The 18,792-nt window shown below is 48.8% G+C and overlaps 1 protein-coding gene across 1 annotated transcript; it reads right to left on the minus strand.

Annotated features, from left to right (window-relative positions):
• Positions 1–672: 672 nt before the first annotated feature.
• Positions 673–18,126, minus strand: ST6GALNAC1 (ST6 N-acetylgalactosaminide alpha-2,6-sialyltransferase 1). Its single transcript, XM_032199424.1, has 9 exons — positions 18,046–18,126; positions 7,607–8,507; positions 4,718–4,886; positions 4,350–4,521; positions 4,000–4,138; positions 3,354–3,457; positions 2,702–2,791; positions 1,541–1,640; positions 673–1,137 (listed from the first exon to the last, which is right to left on the minus strand). Exons 1-9 carry the CDS (start codon positions 18,063–18,065, stop codon positions 967–969), a joined length of 1,866 nt encoding a protein of 621 aa, XP_032055315.1. The 5' UTR covers positions 18,066–18,126; the 3' UTR covers positions 673–966.
• Positions 18,127–18,792: the final 666 nt, after the last annotated feature.

Raw genomic sequence — 18,792 nt, forward strand, 5'->3', positions numbered from 1 at the left:
GAAGGCCAGCGCTCGGAAGCCTTGCTGGCTGCCACGATGCCTCTCCCAGCACGATGCGGGCGCTGCAGCCAGCAGCAACAGCAGAGCATCCAGCCCCGGAGCTGCAGAGCTCCTACCTCCGCGGGCAGGAGGCAGGCACGGTGCTCCTGGCAGAGCTGGGAGCCACGCGTGCCAAAGCCAGGCACCGGCTTGGCACACCGGGACCGTTAAACAGGATCTGCAGCCAGGGGAGCCCCACAGCAAGAGGCAGGACTTCTGGCAGCCTGCTGCGCTACGGGGATTGTTTGCCTTCCCTTGTGAGTGGGGCCCAGGGCAGCGACTGGACCCCAGGTGTCACAGTGCTCCTTTGGAGGTGTCACAGCGAAGCCACACTCAGGGGCAGAAGTCTCATCCTCTCTCAAATAAACCATCTGGTAGCCAAGTGTCCAGTCTACCCTTCATCTCTACAGCGAGCGGAGTGACAGCAGCACCTCCAGGACAAAAGTCAGCCTCCTGAGACAAGCTCTGTGTGTCTACCTCCATCCACTGCAGAGGGAGCCTCCTTAGACAAGGCACCCGGCTCCAAGAGGGGCACCACCAGCTGTGAGAACCCAACCAGAACAAAACTGGCCCCAGCCTGAGGACCGTTTCCCTGCAGAGGGAAAGCCTGGATGCTGCTTGGATTCACCCTGGATTCCTCTCTCCCAACACCAGAGCACCTGCAGCCACCCACAGCAGTGGCAGCCCAGTCAGTTGGGCCTTCTTTGGTGGCATTTTTTTGCTGCTGTTCTCCTGGTCTGTAGAATTTGCACATTTTTTGAAGCATTGTGAGAGAATAAAGGTTCCGAAGGAGGGAAATATCTTTGTGGAGATGAAACTGTGCCTGGAAGTCCAGAGCTAACCCTGGCTCTGGTGGCCCTCTTACTCATCTGGAGGTCTCCTTGAGGCGGTGTTGAGATTTCCCAGGCAATGTCCCTTGCCACGCAATCAGGATCTCTGGTAGAGCCTAATGATATTCTCATCGTGCAGCTTCTTCCACACCTGCTTCTCCAGGTTGAAGTCATGGTTAATGTAGAAGATCAGACGTTTCCACTCCTTGTCGTAGTAGTGGTCCGAGTACTTCTCGTGACCTTCCGTGATGTAGCCATAGGCACTCACCTGGGAAAGGCAGAGGGCTCAGCGGGGAGAGATACCGAAGGCAGAGGGAGCGAAATGAAATCCTACACAGCTCCCAAACAGGTAGGAGCACAGGACAGGGCTGCAAGTCAGGGCTGCCTCCCAGTGGCCCTGCATGGGCATCCAAGATGGGCTAGACTGTGAAAAGAGGCTCCAGAGAGCCTGATCTCCTCTAAATGACTCCCTGGGAAGCATGACAGCCCTCAGGCCCTGTGAACTATACCAGGGTTGTTTCTCTTGTCCCTGATCTGTTCCCTCCCAGCTGACCAGAAGCCATATAACCTCCAGACACATGACAGTCAGGGTTGGGGCCAGCCATGCTCTGCCCAGTTATCCTGTCCTTGCTTCCAGACTGGGCTGTGTGCAAGAATCACCATGCCCTTACCTGGTCACAGAGGTGGAGGGCAGTCAGCAGCAGGAATGCTCCCGTTGTGGGTCTGTACAGCCGCCAGTAATGTTTTTGCAGATTTTTAGATTTTAAAAACCTGCAGCAGAAGAGAAGAAAGCGTGGAGCGGCTGCTGCTTGTGCTGGTTCAAGCTGGGAATGGCTTGTCCTCCTTGGCTCATGTGGCATTTTCCCTCCTTGCAGCAGCCTGTGGCCATGCTGAGCATTTCAGATAAGCCATGACCGTGCTCACGTGTGGGTAGTGCTGTAAAGCACGAGGCCAGCCCAGAATGTTCCCATCCCCTCCACCGAAACCTGCAAACCTGCACCGAGCCCTGCTCTGCAGAAGGAGGGTCACAAAACCCACTGCGAGCTGCCGTGTTTTGTGCCAGCACTTGTTAGGAAGGTAGGAGCCAGGAAAAAAAAAAAAAAAAAAGCATTTGAGCCCTCTTAGCCTTGGAAAGGACCCAAGTCAGAGGGGAGACGGCAGGACAAGCAGGGGAGTGTGAGCCATCTGGCACTGCGTGTGCTATCTATCGAGGAGGCGTAACGCAGCGCTCAAGGAGACTGAAGGGCAAACACAATCAAAGCAGGGCACAACGGGAACTCGTCTGCCTACACCTCCTGGCCACAAGGCCCACAGCTGGCAGATCTTACAGCGACAGTGGAAAGGACTGGGGACACAAAGAAGCGCAGCCAGGCCAGGTGAATGGGATACTGAAGAAGAGCCCGTTATTGTGCCTGAGGGCACAGCCAACCCCTTGGGTTAAGGCAGGGTCTCAGGAGAGGAGGACTGTTACAGAGCCTTCCTCCAGGGTGCTGAGCAATGGGGAACGTGAAAGGTTGGTCCTGAACTGCATCAACCACTCTGGCACTTGAGCAATGCTCTGCCCTCACCTAACATCGACACCTGCCTGGGACCTCTTTTGGATGCAGACAGCCAAACTGTCTGACAGCTCTTGTTTCTCCAGCTCACAGATGAGATGTTTGTGGATCTGCCCACAACCACCTTCCCCTGCAATACCACCGAGCGCTTGGCACACTGCTGAAGCTCCTCCCCAGTCTGCTGGTGTGGCTGAGCTGCAGTTACAAGAGTAGGCTGGGAAGAGAGAACCCAGAGAGAGCTGGTGCTGGCCACAAAGCACACGGTCCCCAGCTCACCTGTTTTTCATGTATCTGAGGAAGTCTGGGTGAACTACCAGGTATTTGTCCAACGTGAAATCCTCATCGAATCTATCCCGGGGCCTTTGCCTACAGACAGGAATATGGAGATTCAGGACAAGCTTCTGTATTTCATCACGGCTGAAAAGCATCAGCCCTGATGCACTTGGTGATGAGAGAAGAATCACAAACACTCTTAAGTTATTCTGCAACATTTCTTAGATGGCAAAGCCTCCACAGCCTGTGTTGCAGGGGAAGAGATGCAGGAGGAAAAGCAACAACAGGAAACAAATGTCTAAAACATGCATGCTCATAGACAAGACATTGTGAAATCAGGCCTCCATCCACGAGCAGGACCACGCACAGACACTGAATCAAGCAACAGCATGCATTCATCCACAGCTTTCTCTGAGCTCAAGCCACACATCTCTAAACCCAGCTATTTCTAAGAAGGAGATGTATTGGTTACAGCAGTGCTCATAGCTGGGGAGGAAATAATATGTTTCTCCAGATAAATATGGAAGAGGAGGGAGGATTTAACACAGCTTGACCCTGGCCTGCACCTCAGCAGGACTGAGCACCGTGGAGAGGAAGATGGTAGGGCAGAGAGCTCCACACTGAAGGGTGTAGAGGTGGGGCCAGTTTGATTTACCCGTAGTGGTTCAGGAATCCTTTCCTGATGTCCTTGTTCAGCAGAAGAGCCTTCAGCCACTCGTAGTCTCTAGCTCCCTCCAGGAAGTGAATGTATCTGATATGCTAAGACAAAAAATGAGCATTAATGAACAGCACAGGAGAGAGACACCCTGTAGCACCAAAAAGCAAGCGGGCACCTAGGTTCACCAAGTTTTTCAGGCACACACCTCTGATCTTTTAATTATCCCACCGAAGCAGAATGGAGAGGACATCTGATGTATAGCTACTCCGACATGCCAAAGGTTCATGAGGGAGTTCAAACGTTGGAACGTGCTCCCTAGAGAGGTGGCTGGCAATGTTTAGTAAGTATTTGGACAATGCCATTAATAACATTAACGTTTGTTAGCCCTGAAGTGGTGAGGCAGTGGGACTTGATCTTTGTAGGTCCAAGTGACCAATTCTCATCTGTTCTAAAGGGCTGGGGTAGGACTAAAGCAACTTGCCACTGTGAAGACTGACTCTCAAGCCAATGCAGGTTCCCTCGCCAAGGGTAATGCTAAAGGATTAGCTCAGCCCCATTGCTCATCACACATAGAAAGATCAGAACTGAAGGCTAACAGCATCCTGTCAAAGCTGTGCAAGCAAACAGCATGGACCGGACTTACTTTTCCCCGTGGAATCTTGCTGAACCCTTTGTGTTCCAAGATCTGGAGAGAGGACACGAGGGAGAAGGCTGTGAATCCGTAAAAGGAGGTTTTCGTTCCCACATCTTTTTCGTAACCTTTGATTACAGCCCCACTCACCCTAGCCAAGGAAATAAACAGAGGAGCAGAGTTAGCAGGTGACCTTGCAAAAACCTTAGCACCATATTTGTAACAGGAAAAGAGAAAAAACCTTTTTGATTTTTCATCTTTTCCTGCCACCAACCATTTTGGCACTTCAGAGTCAGTGCAATTAGCTGCTAGCCAGAACAGGCTGTGCATCTTGTAAGGGAGCAGCGATCAGACTGCCTTACCGGAACACGTAGTCATGGGAGTCGATCTCCTGGCCCATCCCGGAGTTATTCAGTATTCCCCCGTTCCCCACAACAGCACAGCTAATGCACGCTGACTCGTTTCTGCTGCTGTTGGCCAGGAGCAGCTGCTGGTGGGGCTGTGGGGGCAGCAATGTCATGACCTCTTTCACCACTGCGAAGCAAACATGGGGAAGAATTAGCATCAAGAGCCTCGGGGATGGACCCAGGGAAACCCCCACAGTTTCCCCCATAAGATCCGCCCAGCCTGATGCCTTTGACAGGGAGATCCTGCCAGCCAGCAGCTATTTGGCATCCAGTTCCTGTGGGAGGTTTGGGGATCCCATCCTGACATGCCCCCAGGGACTCACGTGAGTAATTGAGCTCCATGAAGCCGTAGGGAGGTGCGAAGTGCTCCAGGCGGTCCCACTCCCTATCGTTGAAGTACCTCTTATCGGTGAAGAGCATGATGTTAGGCAGGAAAAGATCTCGCAGCCAGTCCGACTTGGCAGCCTTGGCCTTCACTGATTCGGAGCAGGTCTTGAAAAAGAAGAAATAATGAGGGCTGATTAGCAGCGAGCTGATAAACCTGAGTGCCAGTGCATGTGTCTCTGTGTGAGAGTACTGGAAAGAACCAGAGAAGCTCCAGGGGTTCAGGATCCATCCCTCCCAGTGCCCCCATCACTGTGAACATGATGAACAATTTCAGCATTAGATTAACAATTAGCTGATGGAAAATCACTGCCAGATAAGACAGAATTACTGCAGGTCTCTGGGACTTTCCCCATAAGAACAACAGGCCTAAAATGCTCACATGTTTTTAACAGCTCTGGACCCCTCTGCCTGATGCAAAAACCCACCTGTGATGGGTCTAACCTGAATCCACCAGATAAGGCACCTCACAAGGCCCTTGCCCCAGGCAACACACGAATCCACTCACTGACAAAGCTGGGGGATCAGATCACCATTATCACTCCCTCGACAGATAAGGAAAAGCATGCAAACAACTTGCTCAGTGTCATAAAGCAATCACAGGGTGGCATGTAGCCGATAAGGGAATCCAAGTCAGTTTATTCTCTTAACAAGAGCGGGCTCAGTGCAGCTGGAGAGCTCGAGTCCTCTGCTGTGGATTTTCCACGGAGTCAGTTTGGGCTTTTTCACAGACACCTTCACCAAATACTTAGTACCAAAAGATGAAAGAAGACCGAGTGGAGCTGTGTGTCCACCCCAAACCCCCAGCAATGACCAGACATGGCCAAAGCCCTGCGGTGCGCTCCACAGCTGAGCTGGGCTCCGTGCTGCAGGTGACGGTGACATCGTGCCTGTCACAGCAGCACAATGAGAAGAACACCGCGGAGGGTTTGACATTGGCATCATTTCATTTGCAGCATGTTTCACGTCCAGAGACGAGGATGTTCCCTGCTGGCTCATGCTGTACTTGATCCTGTCCAAGGCCTGCTCCTCCTTGTGCCTCCACAGCTAGGCTGGAGGAAGAGCTGACAGCAGAGGGAAGGACACAAAGCAGGTTGCAGTGCTTCCAGTCACTCCCCCTCTCCCACAATTAGAGATCAGCTTTGGGAGCAAGCCCCTGTGCGTGCTGTCTAGATCCAAACCCTCCCTAAAGACCCTCCCGTGTGTATTTCCTCCTCTTTTCACCACCCTGGAAGGGTTTTTCACACTCCATCAGCCGTTCTGCACGCCCAGATGGCCTGCAGCCCCGCTGACAGCAGAACACGCTCTCAGCTTCCCGCTGTAAGCTGTCGGCTCACGTTCCTCTGCCAGCTCCTGCTCTGAGCTTCTGCGATGGGTGCACGTGCTCTGCGGCTCACTGGGGAGGACGGGAGCATCTGGGAGCCAGCAGCAGGATCCTGGTGACCTAACCTCGATGCATGCAGCGCAGTAACGCTGGGCAGGAGGGGTCAGGGATTACCTGATGGTGTGTACACACTCAGCCTCCTATTTCACCCACTCCCATTTGTATTTTGGGTGACTCAAGCCCAGGAGAGACCAGGAACAAAGATGCACATCCTGCTCTACAGACTTGATCGTCTGCCAGGCCCTTCTGCTGTGTCTCAGCAAGGCTGGGCCAGAATGCGAGCTCAAGGGTTTAACAGCCAAGCCTCGCATTTAGCAGAATCACAGATCTTTGGGTAAAAGAATCACAGATCTTTGGGTAACAGAAGGGCCAGCCTCTCCTCTCAAGCAATTCAATGCACGCCCTGTCAGCAAAAGAATGGCACTCACTGCCAAAAGGGGCGAATGGCACCACAGAAAGATGCCACAAGGGAGAGAGAGCTCAAAAAGCAAACTCCAAAGCAGTAATGCTTGTCCCAGGACCTTTTATCAGCCCAGCTCAGCTACCTCTGCTCTCCGTATGTCTCCCAGGGCATCCTGGGCACCCTGAGGTTGGGGAACAGGATTAACTTTTTCAGGAGCAGCCCCTGCTCCACTGGGAGGGGTGTGAGCAGAACAACACGGTGCCTGCAGCCCTGGCAGACCCCTGAAGCAACATCTGCATTCACCCTTAGTGCCAGCACCATGGCGTATGGCAATGGGAGAAGATTGGTAAAGATGGGTAAAGAATCTGCCTGCTCTACATACAGGGTAGAAAAGGTGAATCCCCAGCACCTGGTAAAGACTCCCATCTTCCTTAAAATAAACAAGTAAAAAAAAAAAAAAAAAAAGTTATTTTTTAACCATCGGTACTCCAATGGGGCACACCCACACATAGTTTAATTTTCACCAGTACAAATAAAAAACATGAAAAACGGAAACAGTCTCCACCCTACTGCCTCCAGAGCAGGCATGCAACTGCTTATCACGCATCATCTAATGCTTTTGCTCTGACCTTATTTTGACTTCAGCACAAGCAACTAAGGAAGCCTCCGTTCCTGCGAGACCCTCCTCACCATCCTCCTTTATAGCACAGCACGAGCACGTCAGGTTCCTCCCTGCTGCCAAAATTTTTTTGACTTGCTTTGATAAATACGTACTTGGGTAAGCAGATGTTCAGACGTGTTCCTGCTCCTGTTCCCTCCCCATGACCCTGTGGGGTTTTTGTGTGTGTTTTTTTTGTTTTGTTTTTGTGTGTCTATTTGGTTTTTAGCTGGGCTGCATACAACAGAGATGAAGGCACTGTGTGCCTGTGCAATAGAGCAAGGCACCTAAAAGCTGGATCACCTTGTGGCACACCTAGGAGGAGAGATATTTCCCAGATAAGGAGGTCGACAGGGACAAACACGCACGGCCATCACGCTTACCGCTGGTGGAGCCGAGCTGTCCAGCAGGTACTCATCCTCGAAATCCCACTGTGGCTCAGACTTGAAGTCAGCAGCCCTCAGGCTCTTCTTTTCTGTCACTGCAGCAGTCTGAGTCACGGGTTGCACAGTTTTCACTGACAGAGAAGGGTCCTTTGGTGTTGTTTTGTCTTTGGTTGTGTTGTCTCCATGAGCTACCTTCACCCCAGAGGATGGTTTCTCTGTTGTCTTCTCTTTGACTCCCTCTCCCCTGGGAAGTGATTTTGGCGTTGTCTTGTCATTTACTCCTTCCTTTCCCCCTGGGGTTTGTCTCACCACTGTTTTCTCCTTGTTTCCCTCCACCCTCGTGGCTGTTTCCACCGTTGTATTCTTGATTCCCTCCACCTCAGGGGGCAGTTTCAGAGTCACCTTCTGCATGGCTTCCTCTGCCCCTGGAGCCAGTCTCACTGCTGTTTTCTCCTTGTTTCCCTCCACCTTTGAGGCTATTTCCACTGTGGTACTCTTGATTACCTCCACTTCAGGGGGCTGTTTCAGAGTCACCTTCTGCATGGCTTCCTCTGCCCCTGGAGCCAATCTTGCTGCTGTTTTCTCCTTGTTCCCCTCCACCCTCGTGGCTGTTTCCACTGTAGTGCTCCTGATTCCCTCCACCTCAGGGGGTTGTTTCACAGTCACCTTCTCCTTGGCTTCCTCCGCCCCGGGAAGTGGTCTCGTTGTGTTCTTCTGCTCCTCTTCTTCCCAGCTTGGTGTCCTCTCAGCTGTACCTTGTTCAAGCCTTGTAGTGTTTCTCTCCAAACCCACCTCTGAAATTCCACTTGCGTTCCCATTAGCAGAATAGTCTGAACCTTGTTGCTCTTGGGTGTCCACTCGTTGCACATCTGGGGCGCGCTGGAAAATACTGAACGGCCTGAATGAAGGAAAAGCACACACACTTAGCAGCTTCCAGCACATTTCTTTTGCTCTTCACTTTGCACTTCAGAGCAAATCTGCCACCGAGTTTCTGCAGGGAAGCAACACAACACATCCTTCTCCGCAGGACGCTGCCTGAATTCAATTTCATTTACATATTTGCCACACCAAAGCATTATTCAAATTCCCGTCCCATTCTGCCCTGAACACTGCTCATTTCCACACAAAGCAAGCTCATCTGGGAGACTACATACTCCTCTCTGGCACTTTGCTCATGAATTATCCTCCACATTGGCAGCAACTGCAAACCAGCAGAGAATAGCAGTGGGCAGGACACCCCAGCAATGTCCGCAGGGCACTGTAGGATTGTGTTTCTCAGATGCTGAGCTCAGGACATGGGACGCATCGTGGAGACAGCCACCTGGTGCTCTGCCTTCTTCGCCAGCAGAGCCAGGAGCTGCAGCAGCAGAGTATGAAGATCTGAGGGGACTCAGAAAGGGAAGTCTGATAAAAAGTGAAATTCATTCCTTTACCATATGTCACTTCTTTTACACAGCTTGCACTTACAAGATTGGAAATTACGGCCATAAAATAGTCCTATTGTTACCATTTTATTTATAATCTTGTAGTTGGTGATTGCCCAGCCCTCTTATTTTGTTAAGCTCTCTCTTCAAAGCCTCTCCACCCTTGAGGGAGTCAACAGGTCCTAATTTAGCATCACCTGCAAACTTACTTAGTATGCATCCCAGTCCTGCATCCAGATCATTTATAAGAACATTGGAGAGAACCAAACCCAAAACAGAGCCCGAGAGGACCCCACTAGTGAGCGGCCACCAGCCTGCTGCAACCCCATTGATACGGCTGCCAACAGCAGAAGAGCCACCTGCGACAAGAAGACTGAGACAAAACCCAGAAAAATCACCCAGGCAAAAAGCAGTGGGATTTTGTCCCAAACATTCCTTCTTATCTACACCTGGTTGAAGGGTGGAACAGGAAAAAGGAAGCTGAAAAAATGCTGTGGTTGAGCTCGGACGTACGGCAAAGCTTCTCAGGATAAAGCAGCGGAGTTGCGGCGGGCTGATTTCACACTACGTTTGCCCTTTGCGTGACGCACTTATTTGCATGACGCAGTTGTTACATGATGCTGTGGGCTGCTTCCAAGGTGATAAATGGGGAAAAAAAAAAAACAACTCCACAGATAGCAGGCTGGAGAGAGCAGCTTGCTGCTGAAGCTTCAGAGCAGTATGCCATTCATTCAAGTGGCCAGGAAATTATCAGCCTGTGGAGACTTTTAAAAATCAGTTTTTATCAGATATTTGGACATTTCCAACATCATTTCTATTGGACAGACATGCTGGTAACTGGCTTATCAGCCCTTCCTCTACCTCCTCTCTTTTAGCCAGTTTCAGCCCAGTACACAGCAGTTGTTTTTTATCACAGTGCTTCATGTTTAAATGTGCTACTGTATGCTACCTAATAAAAGGGAAGTTTTTAATTATACTCTACGTAAAGAGAAGTTCAGTAAGGTTGTACTGGCAATTCTTAAATCCCTGAATGATTTTCTGTTGTAATTTTAAGATGTTTAATTTTTTTAAATTAAAAGACAGAGGACAATGAAATGGGACGGCGTGACAAACCATTCACCCCACACACGTGTTATCTCACAGGGAAGATTCCATTCTAGCTTTATTACACTTCAAATTCAAATACTGAGCCAAACAGAGAGCAAAATGCAAAAGTGAAGGACCTTCATATCCAAAACCTTGCTTCATATCTAAAACCTTGCTTCCTGCAGTCAAACCCCCGTGGCTTGTGCCTACACAGGACCTTGCTCTCCCAATCCAGACAACTGGTCAGCCCAGCCCACCAAATTTCAGGTTCTAGAATCCAGCTGGCAAACAGCTGTAGAAGCACAACGATATTTACTGTCATTTTCCTTTGCAATTTACAGAGCCCAGGAACAAGTAAACCATTAAAATGATGCTCGCTGTATTTTATGTTGCATATAAAAGTACAGAAATTGAACAGATAGCCACATACTACTCATGCCTTGTGTTTTATTTAAAATTTCAAAAATATGGATGTTTCCAGAAAAAGTAACCCCCCCCCCCAAAGATGAGCTCACTGGGAAGCTGGGAGCACCCAGGGGTGGTGGGGAGGCTGGGGAGCAGTGCTTCCTACACAGCACAGGGCACCAATGTGAGAACTGTGTTTGTAGTAGGAAAAGCTCAGTTATCTGCTGATTTAACACAAGAACGAGCTTCTGGACAACAGTACCAGAGACACTACCGTGGTCTACACTGTAATTCCCTCCACACCCATTCTTGTAGGATTTACTTAATCATTTATATAAAAAAAACCTATTTGTATTTATCATGTCTGCATGACACGAGTGTCCCAATACACTGCATATTTGTATTAGATGCAGAATTAAATGCAGAGCTCACTTTAAGCATAAAGGTAACCCAGGAAATCAATCCCAGTAATGCAATCTGGACTAGTATTGAATGAGGTCCTCACAGGAGCCACCAGGTAAAAGCAAATACGATGCAGTGCCAAACTATGAAAAGAGTCAGTAAAACAAAAGCTGCTTTCTTGAACAGCTATGCGAGGAAACACTAGAAGCTGGTGATCCAACAGCAGAAAGTTTCAGCCTGCGAGCTTCTAGCAGCGTGCTCTGACTGTCTACACCGTGGTGTGCTAAAGCAAAGCGGGCACCTAACTCCGATCGGAAGTGCAACTTCCAGGGTAAAAGGAGAGAGGAATGAAAGAGAGGATAACCAGGCAGCGTGTGTTGCAAGGAAGCTGGGCTCTTACCTGAAAACGCTTTTCTCCAAGCCAAACAAGGAGCTAAAATTAGTAACGGTGAGGAAAAGTAGCATTAAGCCAAGAAGCCCAACAAAGGCTCTGGGAGCTATCAGAAGCTTTCTGATGAAAAGAACCATGGTGAGATGCCTGGGAGAGACGAGAGGCTCTGCTGCTGCTACCCAGAGGTGCTTGCTAGGCAGTGCTTTCCACAGGTATGTGGAAGGAGTGGGCTGGTCTTCTCTCTGGGTTTCCCTATGAGAACATGCACACCCTCCCTGCCGACGTTCCCGGACACTTTGCACACAGATCCAACTTCTCAGACCAGCCAGCCACCTTGCACTGCTCCCGACTATCACCCTAAGCTCACTGCAACACGGAGCAGGGAACGAAACACCTTTTCCTGCAGCCAAGGGAGGTTTCCTCTATTTTCCTCAGTGAGGTTAGTCTGGTGTGAGAAGGAAACCCTTCGCCTCAAATCTGGGGAGAAAAGTGGGAACATTTGTGTGAATTAGGAGAGCACCACACTTTGCAGACAAAGAAACTAACTTTCAGGCTACCACCTGCCCATGGGCACAGGAAGATTTTTCAGCGTAGCCATAAACAGATCTCTCCTCTTTTCTTCTTGCTGTAACTGCTCGTAGCTCCGATCCAAAGCCAATCCCTGCCCCAAAAAGCTGATGGCTACATACACATCCATTTTTACCTTGTGACTGCTTCGCTACAAGTCGGAGTTGGACTCCTTGCAAATCCACTACAGAGGAGGAATTTGTGTTTAAGGCAGCTTAGTGCTCAGCTAGCGCATTGTAGGGCTGGGCGCAGCCAGACAGTCCCCTCCCTCTCTAACAAAGCTGACCTGCCTTTGAGGCAACTGGAAAAACTGCAATCCGGCATTTCACTTCCTTGGAAAGAATCAACTGCATCCCAAACTAACCCCGCTACAGCTGACAGACTTGTTGCACGGCCTTGCCTGGAGCTCAGATTCCCAAGCTGTCTCAGGAACAAGCCACCTGAGCTCTGAGCTGCTCGTACAGGTAGCAGCACCGTGTGCTCTCCAGCTGCTCTGCTTTTGGGGCTCTCAGTCAACTTTCCTCCAGTACCATGGCTAGGACTGGGCTTTTACTTTTGGCTTTTCAGCTCGCAACCCAGCACTTCACAGCGATCACTGAGTGGCAGAAAATGACAGCACTGAAACAGGACACAGATGAATTTGGGTCTGTGGCTAGTTGGAGAATTCAGAATTGGATCACCTTGGTGACCCCCACAGCACAGCTACCTGAAATTCAGCTGGTCTCAAGGAAGCATTCAATATATCTGAATTTTTATTCCACGAAACATTTCATGTTTCTCATGTGTGAATTGTTGTCATGGACAGACAACTGCCTTCTATGCTACTGTCCTTACTAGGACCCTAGTCGTTTGGGAACTAAACATTACAACCAGGCTTTGATCATCATACTGTCAGGTCAAACAAAGCTTCACGGATGCCAGGTGCATGTGAAACTCTCCAAGGGTAATGAATCCATGCTGCAACCTTGGGGTTCACACCTCACTTGGAGTAGAGCAATCGGGACATTCAGATCTAGGATGTGTTGCTCCTCATTGACATGTAGCACCTGACAATCCTTATGTCTCAACCTCTCTTCTTTGTGAAAATCAGCAGTTTGCCTAGAGATCGACTTCTAGCAGTCCTAAAAACATCTCCCTACTAGCAGAGGGAAGGATGAGCACAGATGAACAACAGAGATGTAGTTTTACATACTACAGCAAATGGATATTTTTAACCATGGGAAGCAGTTAAAAATTAACCCTAACAGTTAAAATGAAAAAGGTTATACGGCCTCTTACTACAGAAGTTGGTTTGTACAGCTCTTATCAATAAATAAGCTCAGATTGAGATTTTCTTGCTGACATCACAATTCTTTAAAGCTAACATTCACACTGTTACTGAATACACAGAGAGCTTTCAGTTACAAGGAAGCCAATCAGATTTCACACCTACCTTGTACCCATCCACACATCACAGCAAAAAAAAAAAAAGCTGCAAGGACTCCCTCTACAAGGACTCAGAAGCAGCTGCATTTCTCTACTGCCCATAATTGCAGATAAATTAATGTCTCTGGTGCAAAGTGCAAAACATCAGCTCTCAGAGGGCCTAGGAGAGAAAAGTTAAACAGCAAGAAAGGTGCTGAAGAAACATGGGGGAGGTTGTTAGTCCAGGCTATAACCCTGCTTCCATCTACAGCGAAACATTTCATCCTTCCCAAAGTGATCCTACAATCAAAGGAGACCCACGGCATAATTAGAGGCATTGAGAAGGGAATCAGTCATGGTATTGTCCTACTCCTGGGTAGCCCTCAGGAGCTCCAGGCAATTCTGGAGAGATGGGCTACAGATCTGGGTGTGCAGCAGGCAAGCAGTGACTCAGTGCTCAGAAGATCCCTTCCAGTGGCAGACAGCAGTCCTGAAGCACTGATACGCACCATGTATAGCAGTGGCTTCATTTTAGCCTCCCTTTTTCACTCCAGGCATACCGCTTGGAAGACGCTGCTTGTGTGTGACTATAAGGCTTTTATTGTTAGCAGGATCCCAAAGGGAAATTCTGGAGGCAGCCAACGTTTTCCTTCCAGTCCTTCCATGTAACATCACTGTGAAACCAAGAGCCACAAGGGAAAGCAAGATCCCTATAACCAGAAAAAAGACAGCTTTCTTTGCTTTTAAGGCACTGCGCTGGCAATCGGCAAACATGTCTGTAGTACTCTGTCTTTGACAAAGACCGTGCTTGGGGGAATATCCGAATCTCTGGCAGGCAGAGTGGCCGAACCCAGGCTTGCTACGCCAAACATACAGCTTCTCACCTTCTTGTGAAAAAACGCCCTCAGAGACTACCGCCTTGGACTTCCATGGAACATTATTTCATCATCTTTCCACCCCAATGACTGGAGTCAGCCCATCATAGCTCAGCCAGGCTGGCGAGCTTAAACACAAGGTCAGCTTAGTAGATGGGGCTGTGCACGAACTCTCATCCAAGATTAGGGATGACCGTATCGAAAGCAGAGGCCAAGAGCAGAGCTGCTCCATTTGCTCTCTGTAAGCAGTGTGACTCCTGAGAAACACTGGGCTCACAGTCCGTAAAAACTGCTCTCTGACCTCCACATCCAGGGAGGTAATTAACAAGACTGCACCTGACACAGCAGCTGGCAACATCTCTAAACGCCACAGGCCAGATACCAGCTTCCTTCAGCAAAGGAGAGGTTGTGAGCGCTTCTCTGCAGCCCTGCTGGCAATCCCCAGAGATGCTGCTACCCTTGTAGTGCTGAGACTCCTAGCTCTGGCACAACTGCTCCATGACCAGTGTGTCCAGCTACCAACACCGGTGCCTACAGCAATTCTTCTGCTCTTTAGCACTGAAAACAAGGCTTTTTTTTCTAGGAAAATATCCGGGACCATCAAGCGAAGATGGTTCTCTTAGCGCTTTTCCATCTATAGCACGCCATTTAATTCCAGATCCACTTAAATACATCCTTAGTTACACCCTGGACAGATAAAAAGCAGATTTGCCTGTTTTGTTGTGTTTTTTAAACAAACTATCTCAGTTAGATTTTAAGCTGTGTGTGTTGTGGCTGCCAGCTAGAGTCTGAGCTATGCCAACAATCTGAGTGCAAGCTTTTGAGGGCTGTGTATCAAATCTTGTTGACTTGCCTCTGCCCTGTGCACTTACCATCCAAACGCCTCCATCAAGTCAACATCCTTTTGTCTGTCCCACCCCGACAGGAAGCCTATCATGACAGAGAGCTGACAGGGACACAACTGACACCACGTCACAGTTGATTTGTAGGTTTGATTTTTTTGTTTTTCCTTCACAACCTATTTGATGGAAAGATAAAAAATATTCTGTTCCCTCTGGGGAATATCTGAGAAAGTTGTTCCCATATCAGCAGGACAGTATTGTAGACAGGTGAGCAGCTAGTTTATTAAACTTATGTTTAGCTGGCCCCCTTACCAGAAAAACAGCCTTTTCAATTCCTGCCTCTCACAGCTGCCAGGAACAGGAGCATTCCGGGATTCTCTGTTGCTCTGGAGAGGGAAACAGAAGGACCACAAAACCTACATCCCTCTCCACGCCCCTGATAAGACATGCAGGCACACCTCGCAGCATTTCACACCTGGCTGCACAAATCAGGATCCGCACAGTTGTGAATTCATAGAATGGGTTGGGTTGGATGGGACCTTAAAAATCATCTAATTCCAATCCCCTGCCATGGGCAGGACCCCTCCCACCAGCCCAGGTTGCTCCAAGCCCCAACCAGCCTGGCCTTAAACACCTCCAGGGATGGGGCAGCCACAGCTCCTCTGGGCAGCCTGTGTCCGTGCCTCACCACCCTCTGAGTAAATAATTTCTTCCTTATACCTAATCTAAACCTATCCTCTTTTAGTTTAAAGCCATTCCCACTTGTCCTGTCACTGCACTCCCTGACAAAAAGTCCCTCCCCAGCTTTCCTGCAGCCCCCTGCAGGTACTGGCAGGCTGCTCTAAGGACTCCCTGGAGCCTTCTCTTCTCCAGGCTGAACACCCCCAACTCCCTGTCTCCACAGGAGAGGTGCTCCAGCCCCTTCATCACCTTCATGGCCCTCCCTTGGACTCGTTCTAATACTTCTGTGTCCTTCTTGTGCTGGGGGCCCCAGAGCTGAATGCAGGGCTCCAGGTGGGGTCCTATGAGAGCAGACGGGGATAATCCCCTCCCTTGACCTGCTGCCATGCTCCTTCTGGTGCAGCCCAGGACATGGTTGGCTTTCTGGGCTGCAGGCACACATTGCCAGCTCATGTCAAGCTTCTCATCAACCAACACCCCCAGGTCCTTCTCCTCAGGGCTGCTCTCAATCCATTCTCTGCCCACCCTGTTTGTGCTTGGGATTGCCCCAGCCCAGATGCCGGACCTTCCACTTGGTCTTCTTGAACCTCGTGAAGTTCGCACAGGCCCACCTCTCAAGCCTGTCAAAGTCCCTTTGAATTACAGAATCACAGGTGCAGGTCTACTACTTTTGAAATCAGAAGTGAAATAATTCTTGGGAAGGCTTTTCCCATACTCTTCCCACTGACTCAACATCAAAAACCATCACTCTTGACCTCTGGCAGGACAACTGTGCTGCTTTTCACTCCAAAGGATGCTAAGTGCTACAGGAATGTAAGCCTGCTTCCTGAGTGGTGGAAATCATCATGTCCCTGCCTTACAGCTGGAAATTTGTGGCCTCACAGTGCCTTCATCTGTGTCCCTGACAAATGCATCAGAAAAGCGCCTTCACGCTGTTAGCTGCAGGAGTAGCAAAGCCATGGGGTCCCGTGAAAAGTTAGATGGGTTTCATGCTTTTCTTCCCTTCTCTCTTCCGTATATTGTCTTCTATTCAACAGTTCTTCCCCTGTTTTATTTAGAAACCTAGAGGTCCTGTGCTACTTTTCTCCACGTTACTCCTATTAACTTGGCAAAGGCTTTCACCAGCCAGGGAGAGAAGGTGACTCTTTGCCACCCCAGCTGCACATCAGCTATAAATATACTGAGAAAATCACAGGCAAAGAAGTTGCTGGACAGGAGAGCAGCACACTGCTGCTTTAGGGGAAATGTGAGATCCTTGTGCTCAGGAATGGCATACCGTTCTCTCCCAGTTCCCTGGAAGTTACTTAGGATCTTTTCAGCTGGGGTTTGCCTCGCAGGCATTAGATCTTAAGGGAGGTTTGCAGAGTCTCAGCCTGGGCCAGGAGCATCTTCCAGTCCGTTTCTAAGAATGCTGTGTTATTATACATCTCTTCCCATAAACTACATTTCCCGAAGACAGGTGCTCCCCCAGCGAAAACCATGGCACAGAGAAATCAAGCAGGACACACACTGGGTCTGTTTAATCCCTAGTTCGGTGGCTTGCACCTTGAACTTTCTTTCCCCATTCTTAGTTATCAGATGAGAATGATCGAGACTCTAACAGAAACAGTCTAAGCTGTGTTGTTAACAGGATGATGCCAAACGCTGGTGGCCTTTAGCCCTTGTGCCAATCCCCACTAGCCTGCACTCAGAGCTCTCTCCTCCCTGTAGCATTTTGCTCTCAGACACTGCATGCCCATTTGTGTAGAGCAAGTTACTCACACCACACAACCCCAGCCACGAAGGCTGGAAGAGACATCTCATGCAGTCCCTAGGCATCACGTTGATATCTGAACCACACCTGTGGGTCCAAGGAGATACGAGCTGCAGTTTGTTTATTGTTCAGTGCTAGCGTTTTCCCTCCCTCTCCCTAATCAATCCATAACACTGTATCACGCTCCAGTGTGTAAACTGTAAAAAAAACTCTATCAAGTTTTTTGTGATACCAATCTTGTTCCACCGAACCTTTCAGCTTGGTTAATGTCAGAGTTTATGTTTACCCTTTGATCTTATAACCATAAGAAAACAGCAGCCAAATTTACTTAAAATAAAATAATATTTGATAAGACAATGCACAAAACAATCAAGAGCAGACACTGAGAATCCGTTGTCCCAGTGGCTGTCCTTGATCTCAGATGTCTTTTCCAACCCAAATGATTCTATAAAAATAAGGACTTTAGAATATAACTGTTCCGGTTGTTTATCAACTTGTGCTGTTCTGTGGAGCAGTATGGTAAAGCAGCCTGAGAATCCAATAGCATATAACAAGAGTTGGGTTTATAACATTTATGTAATTTGTCCTAATGCATTTGGGTATTACCTCACTGCGTTTCCTCCCATTGGTACAGAAACACAGACTTTACTGCAGGCATATGACCAGCCGTGCTCCAGCACCACATGTTTTCAGACAGAAGTTCCCTGAAATAAGCAGAAAGGAGACAGTGAAGGAGCAGTAAAAGGCAGTTAAACACAAGAGAATTTAATCAGGATGATGCCAACAGCCCTGCTTTCGCCAGAGCTACGAGGATTTCTTTTTGGTTTTAGCTTCATCTAGACACTGGTGGCTCCACCACAACATGCTGAGAACCCTGATGGCTGAAGCCACAATGCTCCAGCAGCTCTCAAGTCTAAACTGGGCTTTTTGTTTTGCCACTGCCAAAATATTTCACTTGTTGTTCAGCAAGACTGCCTACGAAAATCATTTGGATGATGACAAGTGTCCCACAGATACATTAGAATAACTACAATGTGTCCTGGATGGAACTTTGATAAATACAATTTGATTTCAGAATCAGAAAAATGTACGCTACATTGTCTTTTGGCTTAATTGCTCTTTCTGTTTAAAGATAAATAGTCATATAAAAGATAATAGCATTTTATTTGTGGATTTTTCATACGGTTTGCTATCTAATCTGTTCAGGAAATAAAAATACTTCCTGTCACGTCATATGATTAGCCTTTGGTTTGTTATCCTTCAAAACAATGTATTGCCTAGGGATCTTATTAATTGCAATAGTTTTCTACAAGGTCATCCCCTTCAGTTGTTTATTGTTCCCTGTTAAACACT

The sequence above is a fragment of the Aythya fuligula genome, chromosome 18, assembly GCF_009819795.1.
Source record: "Aythya fuligula isolate bAytFul2 chromosome 18, bAytFul2.pri, whole genome shotgun sequence".
NCBI lineage: Eukaryota > Metazoa > Chordata > Aves > Anseriformes > Anatidae > Aythya > Aythya fuligula.

Coding starts and splice junctions, on each gene's coding strand:
- ST6GALNAC1 (XM_032199424.1), bottom strand. CDS start 18,065: ATGGGAGGAAACGCAGTGAG. Junction 4,522..4,717: donor CATGGAGCTCAATTACTCAC/GTGAGTCCCTGG, acceptor TTTGCTTCGCAG/TGGTGAAAGAGGTCATGACA. Junction 2,792..3,353: donor GGATTCCTGAACCACTACGG/GTAAATCAAACT, acceptor TCCTGTCTGTAG/GCAAAGGCCCCGGGATAGAT.